The 26,356-nt window shown below is 38.8% G+C and overlaps 1 protein-coding gene across 1 annotated transcript; it reads left to right on the top strand.

The window, feature by feature from the left end:
* The first annotated feature begins 5,857 nt into the window (after positions 1-5,857).
* On the top strand, positions 5,858-25,254 carry gpm6aa (glycoprotein M6Aa). Its single transcript, XM_038699161.1, has 7 exons — positions 5,858-6,344; positions 18,561-18,753; positions 19,106-19,262; positions 20,228-20,381; positions 21,121-21,197; positions 21,978-22,043; positions 23,280-25,254. Exons 1-7 carry the CDS (start codon positions 6,308-6,310, stop codon positions 23,430-23,432), a joined length of 837 nt encoding a protein of 278 aa, XP_038555089.1. The 5' UTR covers positions 5,858-6,307; the 3' UTR covers positions 23,433-25,254.
* Positions 25,255-26,356: the final 1,102 nt, after the last annotated feature.

The following is a 26,356-nucleotide window of genomic DNA, read 5'->3' as shown; positions in this document are numbered from 1 at the left end:
CTGCGTAAAGAGGAAAGGATTAGTCACAAAAAGAATGCGATTGTCTATGAGGACAAGCATCTTTTCCTTGTTGGAGAGCGCTGAGGGAAGAGAAGAGACTAAAAGGGCTGACACTTTCTGCCTTTGGACAGGTTGGTATTTTTAAAATGTTTGGAGTAGGCTATTCAGCTAGTACATTTATTCGTCCTAAAATTGATTGTTGTCTTGGAACTGTGGAAATGTCTCTGTATCTTTGTAACTTTTTCTTAAAACGAGGCTGGGGTGAGCTAACCTTTAGGCCATAGACTGTATATAAAAATGGACGTAGTGTCCGTGACGTCACCCATAGCAAGAAGAGCCGTTTTTAAGCTGAAAATTTGCTGTGCTGGCCGGCGCCATCTTGGCAGTGCGTCACTCCCGGATAACCATAAAAGGAGAAAGAGGCGGGTCGTGGGTGGAACTGAGGTGACGGGTTGCTGAAACCACACCCTCCTAGTTCAACGTGACAGAGTTAGCTCAGGCTAAGAACCTAATGCTATATGCTACTCTGCTGCTTTGTCAGCTAAACCTCTGGGGCTGTATGTTTGGATGGTAGCTTGTGGCTATATCGTTACCAGCTTACACTCGAGGTAAGTTAACCTTAAACTATACAACAACACTTTAAGTAACTATTTATCTATTATTGAGGTTAAACTACACAAGGTTTCAACGTTTTTTAATGTGGTCATTTGCAACTCTAGATTTTGTGAGACTTTTGGGAGAAATTTGGGATTTAACATTAGCAGTTACCATGAATCAGCATTCTCAAATGAACAACTTGAAGCAAATAAATTAATCTTTTCGCATAACGAAAGTTATTACTAATTTATTTTGATGCCACTTGATCATTTAATACGAGTCAAAGTTAATAAGCTAGCATTAGATTCCTATTAGATTAAGTGACATATGATGGTACACACCTGCAAACCTGTCGCTGCTGGGGCAGGCTTCTGCATGCCATGCAGGCTAGAATTGCGAAACATTATTGGATAATTCTTATAGTTGTCATTTCTCTGGGCCAATCGGAATCTTAGCACTTGCGTCAGAATCTTGAAGCACACAGCGTCAACTGAGCTCGCCATTGGATGAGACACCTGGCTACCACGCGAGTCTGATGGAAACTCATAACGTGAAGGAATCTTATGTGAAATTTGAGGTAAGTCAAACTAGGCTCATCGTTAACCGCCCTGAGTTCCGAGATATACGGCTACTACTCGAATTCTGAGCTACCCTGAATATTAGGTTGTCGTGCGCGCTGTGCGTTGTCGTGATGTGGGTAAGTTAAATGTGAGTGTTTACACATATATCCCCCCCCCCCCGACACTGTCACCTTTTTTACTCTGAGGAGTTTGCAGGTCTGTGGTAACATTAGCTGTTTAGATTACAAAACATTGGCCGTTAGATTAACGTTAATGTTACTGCTAGCGACAGTGCTGTGTGAGATTGTTGTCTTAAATATGACTGTTGAGAGAGATGAGCACTTTGATATTTGTCACAAGATGTTTATTTCTTTCAGTGATCGGTTCTTGTTGAGGTTGTGATTCCTCCACGTCTGCTACACACAGCTTTAACTATAAGTACTGATGTTAGTCTTGGCTACTTGACATTTGTCAGCTGATATTACCTTGTATGTCTTCAAAGGACAACACAAAAAATTCTGTTGACTATTGTTATCAATCATCATCAGTCATTTTGAGGTGTTGCTCCCACATCTGACATAATAGTATTGCCATCTTTTAGAGGTGCATCTCAAAAAATTTGAACATGGAAAAGTTCATTGTGAGCAGCAGAACTAGACTGAGAAATTAAAGGCTCAGGAACCCTTTGCTGGTTTTTTGAGTTAATTAGCTGTTTAAAGAGCTCTTTTCAGGTTGACATTTCTGTAAAATTGTAATACATTTTCAGATACTGGAGTTTTGAGTTCCATGAGCTATAAACTGTAATCACCAAGATTAAAACAAAAAAGGGCTGGAGAAACTTGCAGCATTTATTACACATTTGGGTGGACTGACATGGAATGCCCTTCTCCTCTTTTGTTTACTTTTAGTTTTAAATATTGTCCATATGTGTTTAATGTCCATTTTAACTCTTTTTGACTTTACTACTGACTGAAAGTCCAAGGACATGCTAATCATACAACACAGATAAAACATCAAATATTAAAACTGAACTTTTGTTAAATGAGAAAAGTTTAGTACAAGTTGAAAAATGAAAATACTCCCAAAACATGTTTCATGTTTTACATGAAAGTGATTATGCAGTGTATTTCTGTGTGCTGGAGTATTTTTACTTTCTACCTCATGCTTAAAGATACATTCAGGGCCATACACCCAATACCAGAGCCTGATGTTGTTGAAGAGTGCCTTCTTTGCTGCTCCGATTTAAGTCTGGTTTAAACACATAAGAATATACACATCCAGACCAACCTGTTGGTAAGTGCTGAAACAAAGACTGACGTGCACAGAGTAGTTATGAATCTAACTAGGTTGTATTATTAATCGTGACGTACTCTAAAGTCTAAGAATAAATGAAAGTTATGTTAACAGAAACAATTATTACTTATTACTTTAGGTAAATAGGTGCATCTAAACCTTCTCAGAGTTTGCAATATATGACAACTTCTACTTGGCTTCAAAACTATTCAGTTGGCAGATAATTATTTTTTTCAACAAGACTAAGGGAATGTCACATTTGTCTCTTAAAGAAATGTCCAAATAAAACCAGTATAAACATCAGCTTCTCTTTTTTTACTTTCTACTAACATACTACTACTACTAACCTATAAACACCATGTTAATATTTTCATTTACAGCTGTTAACTATAACATATTGTTAAGTTTAGATCACACTATTTACAATTAACATAGGAAACTGATGACTGAAGAATGTGACTTTATTTTTAGTATATTTAGTCTGATCAATTTTATATAACAAAAATGATTCCTAATACACAAGCAATAGTTTAACAATTTAATCTTGCATTCATGAAAACATCAATATTTAAAGGTTAAAAATGGTAAAGTAGTTATTTATGACTTGTTGTAGCAGTTATATAATGATAGAACCTGTTCATAGGAACCCAGTGTCGTAATTTGAAATTAGTAGTGTTCAGGTGTTGTGGAGTAAAGGTTAAAAGAAAAGGCTGAGCCAAGCAATGTGCAGGATCTGAAAGAGCCTTGCTGGAAGCTGGGACTGTTATTTCCTGTAGAGCTAGATGGTGCTTCATTTGGATGGGTTCTGGATTAAGCAGCGCTGGTACATGAAAGACAAGATGGGTACAGTTACTTACTGACAGTACACAGTTTTTTCCCCCACCTGCCATAAACATACTTAACTCTGAGATCGCCTCAGCTTGATAGCCTCTCTGGCATGTTGCAAAAATTAGGGTGGCAATGTGAATTACAGTGTTCATGTGTGCAATATTAATCTTGCTGTCGGACACTGCAATAAAAATCTATGCTGAAAGGCAATGTGCAATAATCTATGCTACTAGACACATGTTGACCACTCAAGTAAGCTTGCTGTATATTTATTAATAAATTATTTTATATTTCTTATTAAACTGTACTACTTGACATACATTTTTTATCACAAATTCTAATCTCCAAACAAACTGAGAAGCAGCTGTCACACACCTAATTTATCTCCTTAACTAATCTAACTTTACCAAACTCAGGAACATCCCCCTAGAGCCCAGCTACCTGTTTTCACCACAGGTGCAGAGTAGGGCTGCAAAGATTAGTCGGCGTAATTGATGACAATTATAAAAATTAGTCGATGTGAAATTTCATTGTTGACGCGTCGTTACAGAGAGACTGTTTAAGGGAGAGATAGCAATCTTCTTATTATGAACATTTCTAGTTGTTCATTTCTAACTGCAATGCACTACTTGGAATGCTAAGGGTTAGCACACATTCCCTTTCATTTAGCATCATTAGCACACCTTTGGGCTGCTTGAAACTGCTAATTAGTTTAGTGAGCTAAGCTAACAAGCTATGCATGTAAACACCTATACCTGCTAATTAATGTTACACAAAAATAAAGTACTAGAATTTCACTCACCACCTGGAGCCCAGTCTTCTTGAACTGTCTCTCTCTACCATTAACGACAAAGCCTGCCATTATTCGTCTGGTATTTGCATGAAGAAATCTCCAAAAGGCTCAAACAGGCAGAGCCACAGAGCTCCATGGATCAGCTGAGTGAGGCTAACAGACAGAGGAAAGAGACAAGCCATGACAGTGGCAGCAGCCACCTGTCAATCAAAGCGGCCACACCCCTAATAATGCAGAACGTTAACCTTAATATAATTTAAACAGGAGAATTATAAAAAATTCACCCCCCTCACAGTTGTCACAAATGACAAAATTAGCTATATAAACACTAAAATCATATTTTGAACCAGGTTGTAAACATGTTTTATTCTGCTGTAAGTTTGGGCATTTTAACATGGGGGTCAATGGAGATTTTCTTTTGCAGCCAGCCTCAAGTGGCCACCTGATGAATTGCAATTTTTTGTTACTTCCTGATTGCATCGGAAGTGAGAGCCAGAGGTTGCCGCTTGCTGTAGGGAATAGTATGTAGCTGCAGTACTGGAGGCTGCAGTTTCAGGGCCGCAATCCTAGGACCGGAACTGCATTTCTAAGTCCCTTGTTTACTTTGATACTGCAAGTTCGCTTGCTATGTTACTCTTACAGCCTCCTTAAGCCAATTACCCTTACCACAACCATCACAGAGTGTGTGCCTAAACTTAAGTTATTGATTATATGCACCCAGGGACACCTTGTAAAAGAAATTCCCAACTGTTCAATTACAAACGGGTCTTTCCATGAACCAGTCCATCTCTTTATTATTAACATCTATTTAAGCCATATTAGTATTTTAAGTGTGTTTACTTATATCATTCTCAGAACTCTTTACTTGCCTCCTCCTCTATTGCTTTCCAGTTCTCTGCTGCTGCAGAAACTCAATTTCCCCACAGGGATCATTAAAGTTTCATCTAATCCAGCTGCCTGATCATCTACCCATACACCCATCTGTCCGTACTTCAAGTCATGTCAGGTTCATACAGCACATTTCATTCCACAGCAGTTTAATGTACCCCAATGATCTAACAAGTTTCCCATATGCCTACCATCCTTCTATTCATCCCTCAATTAGTCAATATATTTGTTATATTGTTTGGCCTTTGGCTGCATCTTGTGAGTTACTTCTCACAGTTACTTCTTTATGTATTGAATTAAATCGTGACTTTCAGAAAATGTTGACAAATTTTGCATTCAATATTCTGCATTTGTTGTCATGGTGCTATATGCTTGCTAGTCAAGACTTTTGCACAACCTTCTTTAATACATGACATTATGTTCACATTCACACTTTGAGGTTAATTGAAGACTGAATGCACATCTCACAAAATGGTATTTTGGAATAGTATTTTGGGGGGAAATAGGAAAAGTACCAACCAAACCTGAACCTATAGCAGACCACATAATCCTTGATCTTAAAAGTGGTCAACAATTTGCTTAAGCAGTGTCTGTCTACACATATAATGTGCATTTACATGATAAGAATCCAAAGACACCTCCTTGGTGATCGTATAATTGAATCTGTATGACTAATACGATTAGGAGAATCCCATTTTGAAATCAGAACCCCCTCCCTTATTTAAGGAGAGGTTGAGTTAATGCTGTAGAGTCACTGCCGCGGGGGGCCGGTGGGCTTAACCATTCTGTCTGAGAGCCAGGGGTGTTTAGGGTGGGCTGGGTAAGTAATGGTGACCCACACTTGTGAACACCCCCGTCTAAACATGAAGCAGTCAGAAGGTCTAGATTCATTGCTCAGTCTCTGTTCCAATGGTGCGTTCAGTGTTTTAATTCTACATTTTTTCCCTATACCTGCCTCTTCAACTCCACACCAACCACGTCACATATGCGCTTTCCTGCCTAGAGACCACCCTCTGCTCCATCCAGCCCCCCCTACTCCCCTCCTCCTCCTTCTCCACCAGGGACCAAGTAGGTTTTCTGCACTTGCCACGGCAGCTCGCAATGGACAGCACCACAAAGACTCAGTGATCCCTCGCATCACCCGGACGCTTGACAGAAACCACAGCTGACAGGCAATCTTGGCGTTCAGTAGGGACATCTAGAGAAAGTATAAAAGGGAGACAGAGAGAAAGAAAGCGGAAGTGCTTTGTGGACTACCCCTTAAAAATAAATAAGGTTTTGAACCTGCAACGCAAACAGGCATTTTGTTTTACAGATCTTTTGTTGCCCTAAAAACAGAATCAGCACAATGGAAGAAGACATGGATGAGGGGCAGACCCAGAAAGGTGAGAAGTATTTGCATTTTATGGTAGATTTTAAGTAAATCTGACATGGGTGTTTTGTCAGTGTGTTGGTGGTGCCTCCGCAGAGACAAGAGCACAAATGTTAGCCTTTCCCTTTCTGCATAGGGAAAGAGCAGCTGTTTGTGGTAATTCTTTTGTCCATTGAGTGTCAGCACTCCACTGAAGAGTGCACGTCTGTATGTGCTGTTTGGGTAGTCAGAGGGGTGTGAACTGCTTCAGCGAGGGATGGACCGTCTTTGTTTGCTTGATAAGGCTTTCATGCTTGTCGTGACGGCTAAGAGGGAAACATGAAGAGTAAAGAACCAAACCAAGCTTCTACACTCATTAATCCATCAGCTTTTGGGTTTTGTCCTTTGTGTCCAAATACTCAGACGTTGTATCTTGCAGCGATGCTTTGCAACATTCAGCGTGGATTTGATGCAGGAGCAGGGGTTTCTTTCGTTCATTTAAGAGGAGCAGTGCTTTCTTTGTGCAAAGTGGAATTACTATTTATACTTCACCCTCCCACCACTACCCCCACCCCACTGCACCCCACTGCACCCCACAACCTTTTCTCTGCATGAACGATTAAGTGTATGTTTGGGAGACACAAAAGCAAGAGTCAGAGTATATTTTTGTTTACAAGTGGACTGCAACATTATAAATAAAGTAGTCCTAAAATAACACATGAGCAGAGACGGTCAGGATGCTGTTGTATTGTAGAACACACCTTTGTCTCTGCCTTCCTTGTCTCACACCCTTTTATATTTACTTCATGTGACAGGCATGGCTTCATATGTTTGTGTCACCCCCTTTCACCCCCCCACCACCGTCTCTCCTCTCTGCAACCTAGCGCTCCTCACAGGCACACACACGAGCTGTTGCCATGGCACTGGCCAAGTGTAGTCATTATCTATTCTCTCTTCACCCACTCCTGCTGATGACATTTCAGTAACACAGGAATAGTTCACTGTGTCTGAGAATGTGGGAGGGAGAGAGACAGAAAGAGGTACAGAAGGAGAGTCAGACAGACAGAAATTAAGTAGAAGATGATGACACAGTGAGGGGAAGAAAGATTGAGAGAGCGCGAAAAAGAGTGTGACAGGTTTGGGAGAATATAGGAAGTATAATCATCTACTGTAGAGATAGAATAATGCACAGTATGCACATGCAGTAGCTAAGGATATATTCTATTTTGTTCCCACTTTGATTAAAGGGGTCAAAAAAGTGGGTATGAGGGTGCTGTTCATAACAATTTGTAATGTTCAGCATATGCACCGCCATCCTTACAGATTTTGATCCAATATTTCTTGGTCGCCATTACTAGGTGTGTACCCATTCCTGTTCAGAAAGCAAAATGTTTCAGCTTGGCCACTAACACAAATGTTCACCCAACTGAAAGATGCAGCCATGCAAGCTGTGCGTGCATTTCTGTATGCCATGTCCATTCATTTGGGTTTGTAAAAAATGTAGTACGCACTCATATACAGCAAGCACTGTTAGCTTAAATGTGGCTGACTGGCAAACCTCTTCTTCAAAATATCTAAAAGATTGTAAAATGTGCAAAAAGAGCGCTATAGATTTGTTTTGTATGTAAGTGCAGTCAGAGTTGGCTGGCACAAGCCATTTTAGCGTTACAAAAGAGAATGCCATTTTTTTAGCAGATGACGTCAATGTTTTTTGGTCACTTTGATGGTTAGAAAGGATGGCTTGGAGCTTAAAACTCAAGCAGAGAAAAGAGGTTCAAGATAAAATGTAAGATGCATTCAAAAAAGTCCACATATCCTGTTCTTGGTGTTTATGGCTGACACTTGCTGTGCTGTTTATTTCGGGCCTGTGTGTGTATGTAAAAAGGAAAATAACATCTCCAAAAGCAGATTACTTATAAAGTTTTTCTTAATACTACTGTGAACCATTCAAAAATAGTTTATTAAAAAATATAGACCAACCTGTTACCTCAGAAGCTGACATTTAATCTGGTTGAACCGCCTAACAAATGTATGCAGCTAGTCACAGATATATTTTGCCTGATATCGGACAGAATAGTCAACCTATTACACTCCATTTCCATCTTCACTCTAATATTGCCTCCACTCTGTGAGGGAGGGTGATTCGATTTCCCCTATCACTAGAGACCAACGTATCCACCTAAATCTAAGGTCATTTCAAGTGATGAAATGATGCGTAGCCATGTCAACATACATGTTCTGTAGAGGTTTTAAGAGTGGAGCAGACATAAGTAAAAACAAAATACTTAGAACAGCCTCGATAGCGTCTATTTGTTTATAGCAGCCGCCATTGTTGTTATTGCTCCTCCTTGTTACTGGCAAACAGCTTGACAACAGCTTGACAATGGCGTTAGTCCCGCCTGTGGCGCTGATTGGCTAATTGTTAGTCATTGCTCACTTTTTCAGCCGAGAAACCGCTGTTTCATTTCATGATGCCTGACCAGAATCAGTCAGCTGTGGAATGGGCAGATTCAAATATCTGACCAAGGTGACATGCCTTCATGAATCACTGCCCAAGTTGTCACCATAAACAAAATTTGATTTGTTTCTTTGAGTGACTTATTTAACAGAACATCTTCGTCAAAACTTTTCAGTAGTTTATTCAACAGACTAAAAATTTATTATAAAGTGCTCATAATGACAAGGTTTCACTTGGTTTGGAAGGGTGTGTATGCTCACTGTGGGTGAAAAATGAGTGCTATCAGCTAATTTAAAAACAGGTTCTCATTTATAACTTGGCTACAATTAGATCATGACACAACATTTCAGGAGATTTACTGGTTAATCAAGCATGACACAATGTAAGCTAGATACTGTATGTTAAAACAAGGTAGGGCTCACTAGTCACCGAACCATGCGGGTCTTCTATCAAATGACTGACTTGAAACCTGCCATCTCCTTTCCTGGTTACTGAAGACGACGAAATGATTGCTCTGATAAAGCATGATGAACAATAAAGCCACCCTGTCAGGTTTCGTTCCATGTCACTTTGTCATTCTCATCTTGTGGAAATACCTGTAATCGTTTCTAAGAATCTTTGCTCATTTTCAGGAAAGGTTAAAGACACAACCAGAAATCCCAGCGCCAAAATCACACATAAGAATACATACATACAAGAATACATTTACATGGATAGCATGATAAAGCCTGTCCATCAAAGATCAAGTCAGAGGTTGGGTCGGAAACACTAAACATTCAAGCAAATATTGCTCAAAGAAGAAGTTCTCTAAAGCAAAAGCACTATAACAATATTTCTGTCCAGCCATAAGAATTTTAAAAGTTTGTAAATGTCACGGAACATTGTTTACCTATGAAAGGCCCTTTCTGTGTTGAGATTTATTGGGGCTTTTATTGCTAACTGGGCACTATATTTACTATCTATTAGAAATGCATGTCACTGTTAACAATTTAATATATTTTGCCAGTGAAAATGCAATGCATGTCACCCAAATAAACTGCAAATAGGTACTTCCACCACACAAGCGGTGTAGGTGTCAATGAGTGCATTCACAGCAGGCTAATGCCCTTCTGTCTTCCTCTTGTGAGGCTGCAAATCTCAGATTATGAGTCAGATGCACCAGGTGGGCACTGCTCACTTCAGCTGCTAGCCAAATGTAGCAGTACACACTATGTACCACAGGTGCCATCAGCAACAGGGAGCAAACCCTCATCCTACGGTTGAAAAAGCAGGTTTAACTAATGTGACTGCCGAAAGGATTGAAGTTTTGCAGAGAGGTTCTGCAAATGAGCACAGGATGGGTAATACTTGTTAAGAATAAAGCAAACAACCTTCTGGAGATTGTTGATACTGGTGTTGTTAACTGACACATAATGGAAAAACTGAGAGACACACACCTGTTAGCATTTCCTGAGCCAAGAATCTTCTCTGCAAGGCACCATTTGTCCTTCTGTTTGATTAGTCTTCTGACTTGGCAAGCTCTTACCATGATGAGAATCTCATTGATATTTTTGTCAATCTACATAAAACACATTTTTTATCAAATGACATGGTATAAACACACCCCAATGCACAATGATAAGTTTAAGTTTTGCTGTATTTCTTAATTCTTCACTGAGTTTCATGCAACTCAGAATGTAAAGCTCCCATAATAAATGGCAAATCTGCATTGACGTTACGGAACAGTGAATTCACAAGAGACTGCTTTGAATATATATGCTGTGGTCAGAATGATTGTTTATAAGTATACAGGATCACAAGTTATAAGTTATATAACTATAAGTTATAATATATAAGATAGTATTCATTTGTATTACATTCATGACTATATTAATATATTTCTACACTTCCAAGTCGTAGCATATTCAAGAGCTTTCTCTGATCATGACATAATAGCTTCAGCTCAGAGTACAGTCTCATTGCTCATTAAGTTCTGGTCATGCTACAGTACATAACCCTTCTCTTTCCCCGTTTCTCCCTCTCCCTCTCTCTCTCTCTCTCTCACTCATTGTTCTGAACCCTAACCTGCCTGGCCCAGAAGAAGTTAAGGGATATCCACCAATTGTTCTTTGTTTGAGCAATTAGTGTTTTTATTAGGTTTTTTTTTATTGTTCTCGCAGGAATGTTAAAAAAAATAATGCAATTTGAGACTATTCCCAAAGAACCTTACTGGGTTCTTGCAATGATGGTATCTTAAAATCATTATATCATTCAAAATGATAGTGGTTTTGAATTCTCTTTTCTACTGTAGTGAGCTACAATAAACAGTATATAGTTAAAGTAAATTAACAAAATGAAATCAAGCTTAAATATATAGGTTATTCAGAAGAGAGTATTTGGAAACCAAAAGTCCAAATTGAATGCAACTATACAGATTATTGGAATGTTGGATTCATTAACATTGTGAAGGCAGCCTATTATTTGTTCTATTGTTTAGGAGCTATTAAATCCCTACACTCATTGGTGCTCGCTGCTTATTATCTTGGCAGTTAAGATATTTAAGTTAATTTCACCTAGCTGCATGCTTAAAATGTACAAATTTTGAGTTGTTAACGTTTGGCCCTGAGTTGCTGGAGTGAACTTGGCACAGACAAAAGACGCAACCTTGCTCAGCAGTCACACAGTCATGTTCAGACTCTTCCATCTCTGAGTGAAAAAGAAAGAGAGGAAATCAGTGGCTGAGCTTTTGGACCTGGCCTGTAACGTCCTTTTAGCCCAGAGGGGTTATCTGTGTAATGTGTCTCATTCACTATTGTCCCACTGAATTTGTTGACATACAGTAAGTGGGTCACAGCTCTGAAGTACCCGGTCTATTCTCAGATTTTGCGCTGCGGTTGACATGGCAACCATACTGGTTGATTAAACATGCGCAGAGGAGATGGGGGCGTGCGGGAGTTGAAAAAACCTGCTCGCTTCTGGGTAAGGGGGGCTGCGCATTAAATATAGGAAAGCAATGAGACTCGTATACGCCCATTACTCTCAGACTGACACAGACACACCATCCCCCCATACTGAGGTCTCTCTCTCTCTCTAGGACTAGGCTCACTGCCACCCCACCCCCATTTAAAACTCCTCTGGTAACAAGGAACTAATAACTGCTAGCTGAATGCACAAAAATTTAGTCAGGATGTCTTGCAGTGTAAGTCAAGTCAACATGCATCAGACACAAAATTATATTATTCTCTTTTCTGTCACCCCCTTTATTTAATTTAGTTAATTTCCTTCTTTAATTCTGCATCTTATTAATTTATTCTGTAGCTGTAACTGCTCAAAAAGCAAAGCCTAATATCCCTATATGACTTCGAAATGAAAAGATTTTAATTAGGGATGCACCACCAAAGACATACAATCAGTATGGTCTAATATCCTCTTTAAAAAGCAATTAGTTGGAATCAGTCCAATATTACTTTGATGATTGATATTCTGCTGACTGTTGAACTAGTACAGATATTTTTTTCTAGAATAAATTCTGTCAAATTAGCCAAAAAAAAAAAGGTCTTAAAGGCGTCATTATGCTCATTTTCATATTTTATTTAGGGGTTGTAGCCGTTGTAGCTGTAACAGGCTCATATTGTGTAATTTTCAAACACCACCATATTTTTGTCATACTACACATTGCTGCAGCACCTCTTTTCACCCTGTGTGTTGAACGCTCCATTTTAGCTACCAAGTGAGGCATCACACTTCTATTTGAGCTTTGCTGGGAGTTGCACATGCTTAATACCTAGGTGAGGACTACTAGCCAATCAGAAGCACAGTAGGGAGGGTCCTGACAAACAAGGTAGTGTGAAGCAGATAGTTTATGTAAGAAAGGCTGGACAACAATCAAGCTGTTTTCAGGCAGTGCAGGAGCAGTGTTTTATGTGGGAGATAGGCTTCACTTTGCAAATCTATTATACACAAAAAAGATAACAATACACAATGAAGGAAAGGGCAAAAGGGAAAAAGCCGAAAAGCGTAATATGACCTCTTTAAGGATAAGACATATATCTTCAGTGGGGTGAAAAAGGTGACAGTTCTGAGAATAGAGCCAAATTTTACTTTGCGCCGCTTGTGTTGCTGAGCCTCAAGTAGTGCTAGTAGATTACTTTGGACATCGTCACTAAATCAACTAAACAGCGATATTTCAGCAACCAAATTATCTGCGCATTACTGCATTACTACTACAGGCTCAGTTTGATTAGAACATGAACTCTGATCTGCAAGTTTGAAAAAACAAGTTCTGACAGTTAATTTCAGTGCAGTTATGTTGTTAACTGCCTCAGTACTGCTGTGCCACAAATACACAACTAAAGGATAGATCAAGACAAATAACTGACAGGCCACACGGTTTTATGTCAATGTAAAATTTAAGTTTAGAGGGATATTTACTGGGGCGGCACGGTGGTGTAGTGGTTAGCACTGTCGCCTCACAGCAAGAAGGTGGGTTCAAACCCCGGTTGCCCCAGCCTTTCTGTGTGGAGTTTGCATGTGTCTGTGTGGATTCTCTCTGGGTGCTCCGGCTTCCTCCCACCGTTCAAAGACATGCGGACTAGGTTAATTGGTGACCCTAAATTGTCCTTAGGTGTGAGTGTGAGCGTGAGTGTCTATGTGTGGCCCTGCGATGGACTGGCGAGGGTGTACCCCGCCTTTCGCCCAGTGTCAGCTGGGATTGGCTCCAGGCCCCCGCGACCCTGTACGCAGGATAAGCGATGGATGGATGGGGTATTTACTGACTGATATGGTACACATCTCTGAATCACTGAACGTGCCACTTTAGAGAAGATGATGAAATGCTCAGCCTGCATGTGTCTCAAAAGACAGAAGTCTCCAAAGTAACCAAAAAACCTATTTTGGAAGTGTATTATGTGCACTTATAAAGCAATTGTTAAGGATAGAGATATGCTTTCAGCTTGAAAGAAGTGTCAGTGAGTGAAATAAATGTTGGAATTATTTAAAGGTGAGACTTATTTAGAATCAAATACAGTCTCTCCTCTGACGGGATCCTGTAAACAGGTGTTTCTGTATGTGTGTGTGTGTGTGTGAAATGGGACACACACACACACACACATCTGTGTGTGTATATATATATATATATCAGTACATTAACTGCATCAATCACTACTGTATTTGCTAGACCAGACCTGTTATGATCTGGTGAAAACCAGTTAAAAAAAACAAATCTAAGCATCAAGGCAACTGATGAACTTTAGAAAAGTAAGACAAGGATTCTTGAAAAATATTGTAATATTGTAATTATCAGTGTGAAAAAACAATATCTAACTCATTAGAGGCTTAAAAAAAGGGCAGCAAATCCTTTGTTAATCAACCCCAACTGTCTCCTGGATGTTAGCGTCATGTTTTCATTTAAGGGCATCATTAGCTCTAAGCATTATTTAACAATAACCTCATCCCTCATGTGAACATTTACTGGTCACTGAGAGTGTGTGTGTTTGTGTCCCTTTTGCCTGTCGGATATGACACTGACAGATGGAGGAGAAGTAGGAGGTGGGAGGGGCCTTGGGAGGGGGTCATCCTTTCTCTTTGTATTAGAGAGAAGCCTTCTGTTTATTGGACCACAGTGTTTGGGGTCACGTAGGCTTCACTTTTTTTGTTGCTTTTTCAAACAGAGGCTTTTTTGTGTGTAGGATAAAATATTTAAAACCCCACCACCTCCTGAAATCCTGTCTCTTTGTTCAAAATTCATTAGACTAATCCTCGTGTTGCCAGATTTTCTATTTTGGCAAGTGAAATGTATTTGATTAACAATCAGTGGGAAGAATATCATAGTAATAGTTCTGTCCCTCTCAGAGACAGATGGGATACAAAAAGCATTTCAATCCTAAAAATAAATATCTATTTTTAAAGATTTTTAACCTAATGCTTAACCCAACACTTTGGGAATAGCCTCCAGGTCAAATAGAATACAGCAATTTAGTAAGCCATGTCTATTCTGCCATAAAAACAATAACGTACAATATCCAAAATTCTAGAATTGCCTCCTGTCACACATGAGATTCGTTTTTGCTTCTATTGGTCCATTTAAAATCATCTTAGCCAATGTCAATAACGCCAAATTCAGAATTTGGCTTGCTGTTGGTCTGTACTTCAAAAGACAAGCAGGACTACACCTGTGAGCAAGATCAATTCAAATACTCGCAACTTCTCATCAAGCAGGGGGATCTTTAATTTTCATTGCAGGTAATGTTGGGCTAAGCAGAAATCATGAATAATGAATGTGAGAGGCTTGTGCTCTGCTGCACTGTGCCGCTGCTAAATTATGGATCAAGCATCCAGTAGCTCTTTGAGTCAGTTTGCACCACCACTTGCCATTTTTCACTGATTCCATCTGCAGTTAGTTAAGATCAATGAAGAGTTACAGAGAGGAAATGAGAGGACGTGCTGGTATGAGAGGAGGTTTTGTTTAATCCAGTGAGGACATATATCCCTTGGTATCAGAACTTGAGAAATTAATCACAGCTAATCAAACAATGTATCACAACAGTCATAAAGCAATGGTCCAGTCATAATTTTAATGTTATCCTCAAGAGTTCTGGATGCCCAGACTGTTGTTTCAGTTAGACTATCATGTAAAACCTACTATTCAGTAGTAATTTTAACCTGCATTTGACCTGGTCACTCATAATTTCCATTTTCTAACATACCTTTCTTTACTGGATCCGAGGAATTTCCCGTCCACAAAATAAAAACACACCATCAATAAAACATCACTCTGGTTACATCCACTCACTAATGCTCCCATTTTACCCTGTAACTTCATCTGCAACTGTTTCCATGGAAACAAAACTGCTTTTCAGTCGAGTCACAAACATTGCGTTGTATCTTGCCAACTATTATAATGTAAACCAGTGGCCAGACATGTTATTTGGTCTGTAAGCAGTGGCGATACCCAATAAGGGAAAAATATAAATATATGTAAAATATATTTAAAATGAAGAACAGCAAGATGCAGGATCCAGCTTGTCTAATCTGTGTGCAGAAATGTAAATAATGCAGAGGTAATAAACCTTGATTGAGGCCGTGACATAAATCATTTATATTACTGCTCATCTTCCTTCATGTGAAAACACGGGCCCCTGAACATCTACAACACAAAATTTAACCAGTATTTCTCAAAGGTGGGTAAAAGAACGACTACATGAATATTCTCTAAAAATGAAAACGGTTTGCTCACCACGCAATGTTGTAATAACTGCTCCCACTCCAGGTGGTTTCTATAAGACGGTCTTTAATTTAAATTTGTATCTTACTCAGCAAATAAAAAGTCTATTTTGAGTACAACTGAAGATAAATACTGATCTTTTACAAATGTTTTGCTCACATATAACATTATGGGAAAAATAACAATCTACAGTAACAATCTAATTAGTTATTTAGTTGTCTTACTGAGTATTTAAAATGATTGAACAGTTCAGTTAAATCAGGCACACTGACTCAGAGCATGGAGGGTAAATGTGATAGCGCCCTCTCATCTTGTCAGAAAACGCTATCACATCAATACATCCTGTCACTGACTGCTTCCTAAAAGATAAGGTAACTCTATCGAAGAGGTGGTGACATAGTCTATGGGAGGTGTCTGGGAAACAACTAACTACTGTTTGACAAAGCAAGTCAAGATGAGACATCAGAGTTAATGACAAAATAATAATGCAATTAATAATTTGACCTTAATTATTTTAACAGGGGGATTGATAGTTTAACTTAAGAGTATAAAAAACAAAACTATCCATTGAACTTAAATTGTAAAATTGAAGAGGCAGAATCAGTTACAGGCTCCCTAGATAGGGAGTCCAGGCAATTTAAACCTACCACAGGTTGACAGACTTACATGAATTAAGGTGTGAATTGGTGTGAAACCGCCTGGGAGTGGATGTCAGATGTCACAGTTAATACCAGATAGTCTAAAAGGCACCAAAGGTGAGGTGTCTCCTGAATTTGATGTCCACACCCAGCTAATGTCAAACTCTCCAGGGCTGGGAAAGTGGGTGGGTTTGAGAAATACCAAGGCAGTGATGATCCAGGATCAATTGGTCTTAACCTGTTCCTTTAGATTAAAATCTTCAGAAAACCAATCTACCCAGACATGTACCTCCTGTTTAAACCATCTACTTGAGCATAAACTGGTCAAATTTTGAACTTTGCACAACTGAGCCCAGAAAACATCCACAAACAGAGGCTTATCTCAATCAATTGAGCTATTTATATTTCTCAAAACTGTAGCCGACCTGACTGGATTCAAAGGGGAAATACGTACATTCTCAGCAAACCTTTCCAGGACAAAAGAGGTTAAAAATAAAGTAGGAAGGCAGAAAAGACATTCTACAGTCTAGCACTGGATTACATCAGCAAGGATGCGGATAATCTAGGGAAGCCTGTGTGAGGGTCGGAGCTGCACCAAGCGTCTGAGCCCAGCAGGCGGACCAGCTACTTGTTATTCCACTCAGGTTTGGATCAGAGTCAGAAGCAGAGAGTTGAGGAGGAAGGATATTTGCTCCAGCTCCTGCTTTGTAATGCAGGTGAAGATATAGCAAGATAACCATAACAGAGACGGTGCTAAAAACATCCTTGATGAACAAATCTTTAAACATCTGTGCAACTGACGATGAAAACTGATGAGGACAGCAGCGTGAATGCAGATGAATTAAATCATGGGCCATGATGGTGATGTAACTGATCAAGAGGAACTTTCCATTTATATGAACATGGGATTACATTTGCACATTTTATATGCCTGTATTGATTTGGACTTCAGATGCATATTTAGTAATCAGCTCTCCATTGTACTACAGATTTAAATCAATGAAGAGTTACAAATAGATTCAGAATGGGCAGGGCTTTTTGGAAAAATGTGTCTGTGCAGTTAATATACTGCATTGCATTGCAAGACCCTATATAGTCTGGTTTTATTCCTTAAGTCCAAAGGAAATAAACTCCACTTCTGCTGTTGTTACTCTGACAAATGACTGGCTCTGTACCCCAAAACATACACACACTAACAGACAAGCACGACAGGGAGACTCATAACTCTAAGTGATTCATAGAGGCACACTCGTGTGCACAAGTATTTACAGACTCAGCTGAGAGCAATCTGTGTGAAGAGGAGATTGAAGTTGGAGCCATGCAGTTATTAGTCACCTTAAAGGCCCCCAGTAACAGGAATCCGAGCAAAGAAGAATAGGGTTAAAGGTCAGGAAGACTATGTAAAGCTCAGGCTGGGTTTTAGAATAAAATGTCAGCATCCTCTGTAAAGCTGATAAAAAACAAATCTGCTGCAGAAACCGGAATACATGGAAAAAATGTGATGCCAGCTCACTGCTTAGATAAGGTGGAAGTGGCCATCAAATATCTTACTTCATTTTGTGGCTTTGAATGCTCGGACACTTGATGCATAAAGAAATCAGCTGCCCATATATCAGGGATAAGAGTACAGTAGTCCAGCTTTGTCAAGATGTTGTATTTTGTTCCACCGTGCATGCATGCATGGCGGCCTCCCAACTGTGGTTTGAATGTTTAAGATTTTCAAAAAGTAAATGGCAGTACAGTGTACAACATGCAAATGCATTCTCCCATTGGCAAAGTTTTGTTGAATTATTAAAATTTCAGCAAAATCATAAGAATCCTGTCTTACTTTGTGTTACAGTGCGCCAGACAGAAATTTTCACTCATCCTGGATTTTCTTTGAGAAGTTAAACTTAACTTTTCTGTCTCCGTTGACTAATAGTTGACTTTTTTGATCTCTCTGTGTGTCTTTAGGATGCCTTGAATGCTGCATCAAATGCCTGGGTGGTATCCCATACCCATCTCTTATAGCCACCATCTTGCTGTATGCGGGCGTGGCTCTGTTCTGCGGCTGCGGACATGAGGCCCTGTCTGGCACTGTAACCATCCTCCAGAACTACTTCGAGGTGGTACGGAGCCCTGTGGATGCACTGGACGTCTTCACCATGTGAGTAGAAATGGATCACATTGCGTTTAAGGGTCACTTAGTTGCTAAAGAAAACATTAACCCTAAAGAATTGGCAATTTGTGTACCCACAAAGGGGGGAAAAAACACAAATTTAATATATGCTCTTTTACACAGCCTGCATTTTCCACACTTTCCAAATCTCCAAATTAGATTTTTGTTTTAGAACAATATGGCATGTGTATTATGTATGTTTATAAAGCAAAAAGAGAAACTAAAATTACTAGATCCAAAATAAAATCTTCAATTTCACTTAAAGACTTGTTATATTTTCAAGAACAATGTGTAACATAGTGTTGTGGATGTTTTCAGTCGTTCTCTATTCATTCTCTAGGATTGACATTATCAAGTATGTGATCTACGGCATTGCTTCAGCTTTCTTCGTCTATGGCATCCTGCTGATGGTGGAGGGCTTTTTCACCAGTGGAGCAATTAAAGACCTGTATGGAGACTTCAAGATCACCACCTGTGGACGCTGTGTCAGCGCTTGGGTAAGACTAACATTTTAGTGCATATTAACTGTTAAAATTAGCTTACATTTTGGCTGCGTTATATCAGAATCAGAAATTCTTTCTTTTCTTTTACTATTTATTGCTATTGTAACATTTACTAATGTATATAAGCCTCCTTTGCTGTTGCACGTTCAGGAGTCAGTTGGTAATCAAACAGTCTTAATGTCAGGACATTTCCCAAGGAGTTACCCTCGAAGGTTGAGTAAGTGAAGGTCCTGAAATTAAACTTTTTTTCAGCCATGGTGGCACTAATGCTCATGCTATGTGTCTAGCTTGTATTGGTCTTGTATTGGTAAAGGTTGAATTTTTATTGGGTTACGTCAAATGGTCATCATATAGTATGGATTATTACTTTAGCTAATTTTCAAAAATCAACTTCATAAGCAGTATATGTAGGGATGGAGCAAGCACAACAAATCAGTCAGCAAAACATGTAATGCTTCTGTTAACTAAATGATTTGCCTGATGATGATTTACATGTGTTTGTGTACAGTATCTCAAAAATGTGTTCGTGATACAATACTGTACATCTGAAGTGCTCTAAAATACATTGAAAACGTCTCAATAACTTTATTATACTGCCATAATGACAATAAAAAAAAATCAGGAGAACTCTTACACGGATCAGAGAGCCTGCAAATGTCCTAACAAGATTATCTCTGGGATGTAATTGCTTAGCAAATCTGAAGCTCCACAGGGATGCAAAGGAAATGAGCTATGCTGTGGCATTTGTGGTCATTAAGTTAGCGTGTTATAATATTGTGCCCATGGAAATCTAAACCAAAACAAGACTTTTTTGGTAGAAATGGGAAAGTGGTGGCTTGTAACCTAAAGGGTCACTTGTTAACACCAGCCAAAGTAGTCAGTCTAATGTGCAATCATTTCACTTTGTTAATCGAAAACAGCACCCAGATGTGATCTGTGTTCCTCTGTTGCCTTTGCAGTTCATCATGCTGACATACATCTTCATGCTGGCTTGGCTCGGAGTGACTGCTTTTACTTCCCTCCCAGTCTTTATCTATTTCAACATCTGGAATATTTGCCAAAACACTACCGTGCTCGAGGGAGCCACACTCTGCCTGGACCCACGCCAGTATGGTAAAGATTAATATTCTGGCTCCATTTCCTAACCGCCCACTGCTCAGATGTCACTTTTATAGATCTCTATGGCTTCTACTGCTGAATAACTCTCACATCTATGTTGTACAGTCTAAATTACTGCTTTTATCTTCACTTTTTGGAAAGATTGTTCTTCACTCACCAAGCAGAATTTAAAGTTTATTTAATAATTATAGCTCATAGTTTTCTTCTTTAAAGTTTGGATGGATAATGTATGTATAACTGATGGTGTGCAAAATTATATTATAATTGCACATACATGTATAACAGAACACACCGACTGCACAGGAGTCTAATGATCTGTTAAATTTCACACTTCATATTTTTAATTTGGCATTGTATGAAATTAATATGTTAAATAAGCCACTTCAGAAATTAAAAAGTGTAAATGACCCAGTTTGGAGGTGATATTCCCTATTAACAATGACTCACTGTTTCTCCCTTAAAATTACTTACCTGAAAAATTTAATGATCCAGAATAACATTATGCTAAGCTGGTTCAGAGGTTCACTATATCAGTAGCTTATATGGCTCATTATTTTGAATTATTGCCACCTCTTTCAGTCCATTAGCCACCGGAAGCCAAGGATTCTATTGCCTCCGTGTCAACAACCATTTGTGGTGCCACATCATATTAGAGGTGTATACTATACAATGTGAACAGTGTACATTGTGAAGTCTGTATTATAATAGTGTAATTGTACATGCTTTATTTCAGGTATTGTGCCAATTGCTGAAGCAAAAACAGTGTGTGCTGGATCAGAGAAGTTCTACAAGATGTGTGAATCCAATGAGGTAAGGTGAAAGTAACATCAAACAATGTTAAAAATGACTTTAATCAATCAATCATCAATCATCAATGAAGGCACTAAATGCATGCTAGATACGTTTTCAACATAAGGAAAATCATGCATGCATTAGAAACATGATTATGAGCAGTTTGAATGCCTACAACAGCTTGACAGAACAGTGGGGACACGTAACACTAATTCAAATGATATCAGGCTGCTCACCACCAGCCACAATGACACACCAAACATACACTACTTCAACCACAAAACCACTGCCTAGGTGCCCTTAAACAAGGCATTTTATTTAGTTGCTCTGGTGGAGCTGTTCAGAAGCAAATAGTAAAAGGCATTAGATGCACCAGATAGCTGTAAGTGATCTGTTTCCTTGACAGCTTACAGTGTGATGGAACATAGCGTGCTTCCTGACAGAAACACACGCATTAGTTGTGTAAATAATGTGAATAATCTGAGTAACACCATATAAACAGAATCTACATTGACTGCTAAAATCTGGAATCTTGCTTAGTGGTACATGAAAAAGTCTAAAGGCACCTCAAAAACCACATTCTACATCACACTGAAAAAATAAACAGACCTATATCACCGACGTTAAATGATAAGTTATAGGATAAGTTGAAGCACAAAAATTACATACTGCTTATAAAATAATCAAAAGGGTTTACGAATGTAAAACAGAATGTTTGCAAGTGCATCTTTGAGCAGGGTCTAGCTTGGTGAAGATGCCTTGAAGAGTAATATGTGTTGTGATTTGTTTTTGCTCCAGCTGGACATGACATTCCACCTGTTCATCTGTGCCCTCGCTGGAGCAGGAGCTGCTGTTATCGCTATGGTGAGACACCAATAAAACTTACAAATCTCTCTCATTCTCTCTCTCTCTCTCTCTCTCTCTGATGAAAAATAAATATATAACAAAATATTTAAATCTCAACCACAAAACAAAACCTATTTCTGTGTTTAACTAATGTTGTATCTCATAGAGTTTTCTGCGTGAAGGCAGACAAATTTTGTTTTGCAGTGGTAGGAGTTAACTGTATTTGAAAATAAAAGGAACTGTGGGGAAATACTGTAGCTGGGAAAATAGCTGTGTTTTATTGTTGCCAGTTCATAGCTAGCCTGTGTTGTGTTTGCATGTGAGAGAATAGCTGTAGATGGAAGAGAAGGCATTTTGGCGCAGTGAAAAAGACAGGGTTTGTCTCCCTCCCTCTTTCGGAGGCGCCAGGCATGTCACGTCGTTGTCATGGAAACAGGGAGAAGAAAGGCTAAGAGATTGTTGCAAACATCACTCAGTAATTTGTGAGGAGCCATTTTCTGAGAAACAGAAAGTACGTGCTATTCAGGGATGATGTTGTAAATTGTGGCAGGACTCTTTTCCCCCACATCCTCATTTTTCCCCCCAGCTGATGGGCGGAAAAAAATATTACAGATACACTAATGGATCCCAATAATGAGCTGCCCTCAAAAGCTTCAAAGCCAAAAACACAATCAGTGCTAAAAAAATGCATTAGACTCAACAAGTGACCCTGAGGGAAAGAATGGTGCCTAATTGGTCTTTCTGCATATCAGAAACAAAGAGCCATGCTGCTATGAAACTGTCATTCTGTGTGAAAAGAGAAGCTGTTACAACCTTGGTCATTAAACTACAATACATTCATTATACCTTAGCTGCCATGGTAACGCAAGTCAAAGACTACATTTAGCATTATGCTGCCACCTGCTGGTCCTTTAGAAATTCCCTCCTTAATTTGACAGGGCCAGTCTATCCAAACAAGCTTTACTATTCAACGCATTTTAAGTTAACAGGTTGTTCATTTGCAGCCACAAGAGAGAATAAAACAGACAAAGGAATAATAAAATCTACATTATATTCTAACGAAATGCAAAGGAATATAGCACATCCCATGATTCCCATTTAGGTTATTTTTATTCTGAAAATTGCAATATTTTTACAATTAAATTTGACCAAACAAATATGAACACAAATCACAGAAGACAGATCCTTATGGGATTTTTCAAAACTATCTTTGTATTTTTGTCTCACTTTACACATTTTCCTCACATCTCACAGATCCACTACTTGATGGTGCTGTCTGCCAACTGGGCCTATGTGAAAGATGCCTGCCGAATGCAGAAGTACGAGGACATCAAGTCAAAGGAGGAGCAGGAGCTTCATGACATCCACTCCACTCGCTCCAAGGAGCGTCTCAACGCCTACACATAAGACCAGCGTGAGGCCTGGCCCTGCCACTCCGGCCTCTCTCCCTCTCTCTCTCTCATCTGTCTTTCTGTATTTCTATCTCTCTCTCTACCATCCCCTCCCGAGGGGGGGCGGATGGCGCCTAGGGCCCTCGCCACCGCTGATGTCACTGGTGCGTCATATGACAATGTGGTCTGGGGGGGGGACGTCACACAAACCTCCTCAGTCACAAACAGCATTTCAGATGAAAAAAAGCCCCTTTACCTCTCTCATGGATGGTGTTATGATTATCAGTATGGCAGTTATATTATTCTTGATACAAGTTGTTTAGTGTTGATAGTAGTTTTAGTGCAGTTTGTAGAATCAGAAGTAGCAGTAGTATGTCAGCTTTTTTTACTTGGAAAAATTTGCGAACAATTGTTTATCTTTTCCTTCAGTTTTTATTTGATGCTACGTGTCATTTTGCTCTCATGCATAATTTATTTTTTACTGATTTCCGAGGGGGTCAACTGGGGCTTAAAAGGGTTTTCAAGCACATTTTCTCATGTCGTGTGTCTGGAGATTTCATGTACAAGAACTATGTACTGTATGTGAATGGGTGGTTAGTTATGAAAATATTTTAAATCTCACAACGCAACCATGAAGCATTGTAAGCCTTTGTCATACCAGTATTCCCAGGGATTAAAAATGCTTTCCTATTTGAAGTTATACAATAGCAAGACAACATTAATAAATACCAAATCATTAGAGTAAAACAAATATTTGCTAGATGTGCCAAGCCTGTTTAACAGGAAACAATGATGCGACTAGTCAATTAAAAATAACTTGTAGGTTATTTTCTGATAATCTTGCCAATTACATGTATTTTAGGACTGTGAATGATTCTATCGTCTTTGAATCACAAGCCACAAAAGCACATGCAAACATGCTTTCATAACACCTTTTTTAGTTTCTTAAAGTGGAACTTTATAAATACTAAACTCCTGTTGTTGCAGAACTCTGCACTGTATATACTGATATATCAAAGCATACCTATATGTTAAGCACTGACATTTAAGGACAATTCCTGTGAGAATAAGAAGAGTCTCAACTGAAAAGAAACCCTGACAATGAAAAGTTGTAATGGCACTCCTTGATGGAATTATCAGATGTGAGAAAAGTGTGTGTCACAGTAATTGTTGTTCATGGCAGTAACTGTATTGCTTACACATCCTGATGCCATACAACTACATATGTTGTCTGTCAGTTCATTGTCTGGCAAAATTTATTTTGTCAGTATTTCTAAAAGCTAGTTTCATGCACTTATTTGACCATTTCTGTGCTCTCTCTAGATGTAAGCGCATTGGTGTTCAACTAAAAGTTGGGATAACTGTACTGTTAGTAAAGACTGTGAATTTAGATGTTTTTTGTGGCATGGACATGCATTAATATAGTCTTATTGACTCAAAAGTTACTTTACTTCACTTCTTTATTTTTACACTTCTGACTGTCTTGCTGGATCAACCCTTTGTTTATATGTGCAGTACTAAACTTCCCATGCTTACCGCGTTATGCTACTGATATTAGAGACTGTAGTCTTTGAGTTGTGTCTATTTAGTTTGTGATGAGCTCTCAACCATGTCTTGAAACTAATACCTGTACCAACATTGCTTATGATCTGAAAAAACACTTTCAGCTTTTTCCTCGTATTAGTCTTTTGTACTTTCACTACGAATGCTTAGTAGCAGGCTTTAAATTGAATATGTTTTGTACATTCATGTGCCAACAGCTTGAAGTGGCTTATTTGAACTGTATGATCAAATTTGCTTGCATTAATAAAAATCACTTGTGTACTTGTTAATAAATATTTGATGTGTCTTGTGTGCATTTTGATTTGAGGTTTAGTCAAAAATATTTAGTAGTCCTGCTGGTGGAATTATAGGATTTGTAATAGCTAATGTATGAGCCAATCTCAACTGTCAGGTGAGTTGTGAAATATGGTCAGGCAGCAGGAGTGGATTGTCAAGAGATGGATTGTTATTTTAAGAGAAGGATATTGATGTTTATCACAAGGAAGTACCCTCAGTAACAGCCTCATACCACTAGATGGCTCCCTTTCCTCTTAGTCATTCTAAATAAGAGTCGGCAGCCAAATATTGAGATGTATACTTAACTGTATTATACCTGCCTGAGTAAGATCATGAAGCACTTTCAAGCACTAGTGGCCTGATACAGTATATTTGAATACAAGAATCATTGGACACAAGGATCAAAAGAGGTACATTTAGAAGAAGAAAAAATAATCCAATTTATGTTCAAATCTATGTTGACTATAGGGCTATACTTATGACACTTTTACTCCCTACTAAGGTTATGTTTTTGCCCATTTTACACCGTACGTTTGTGTCTGTATCTAAATGAACAGACTGATGATTCAAATTTCATTTACAAAGTTTAAGCCTAGGAACAGGTGATTTGATTTTGGTGGTCATGAAGATACAGAATTTCTATAATTTTCTATCGAAGACTAAAGAACAAAAATGAAGAGGTCGAATTGCAAAGTTGTGTTTGTAAAGTCACATTTAATTAAAAAATAAAATGACAGGTATGACATTACTGGCTACGCTATCAAGATGGATTATCTTTAGGGTAATGTTCAGGGTAATATTTTAATTAAATCAACATAATGAATGCTAGGTAGAAAATACTCTAACATGCATTGATGTGTTCAAGTCAACCTTTTAAAAATTAGCTATAGGAGCAGAAGATGTGTGTGCTCATGATAAACAAACTTGTGCAGAAAATATGAAAGGAATACACTACTGTAGACCTGTCATCAACAGCCAAGTTGAATTTGGCCCCCTCTCCTAAGCCACTGGTTCACCCAGTCAGGTAATAAATCACATCCAAGATTACACTTTGCACCCTAGTGCCAGACAGAACTCGCTCACACATCTTACATATGGCCT

Source organism: Micropterus salmoides, unplaced genomic scaffold (assembly GCF_014851395.1).
Source record: "Micropterus salmoides isolate LMB-PRFRI ecotype aquatic unplaced genomic scaffold, ASM1485139v1 Ms_hic_scaffold_5, whole genome shotgun sequence".
Taxonomy (NCBI): Eukaryota; Metazoa; Chordata; class Actinopteri; order Centrarchiformes; family Centrarchidae; genus Micropterus; species Micropterus salmoides.
This window is presented reverse-complemented; position numbering and strand designations above follow the sequence as displayed.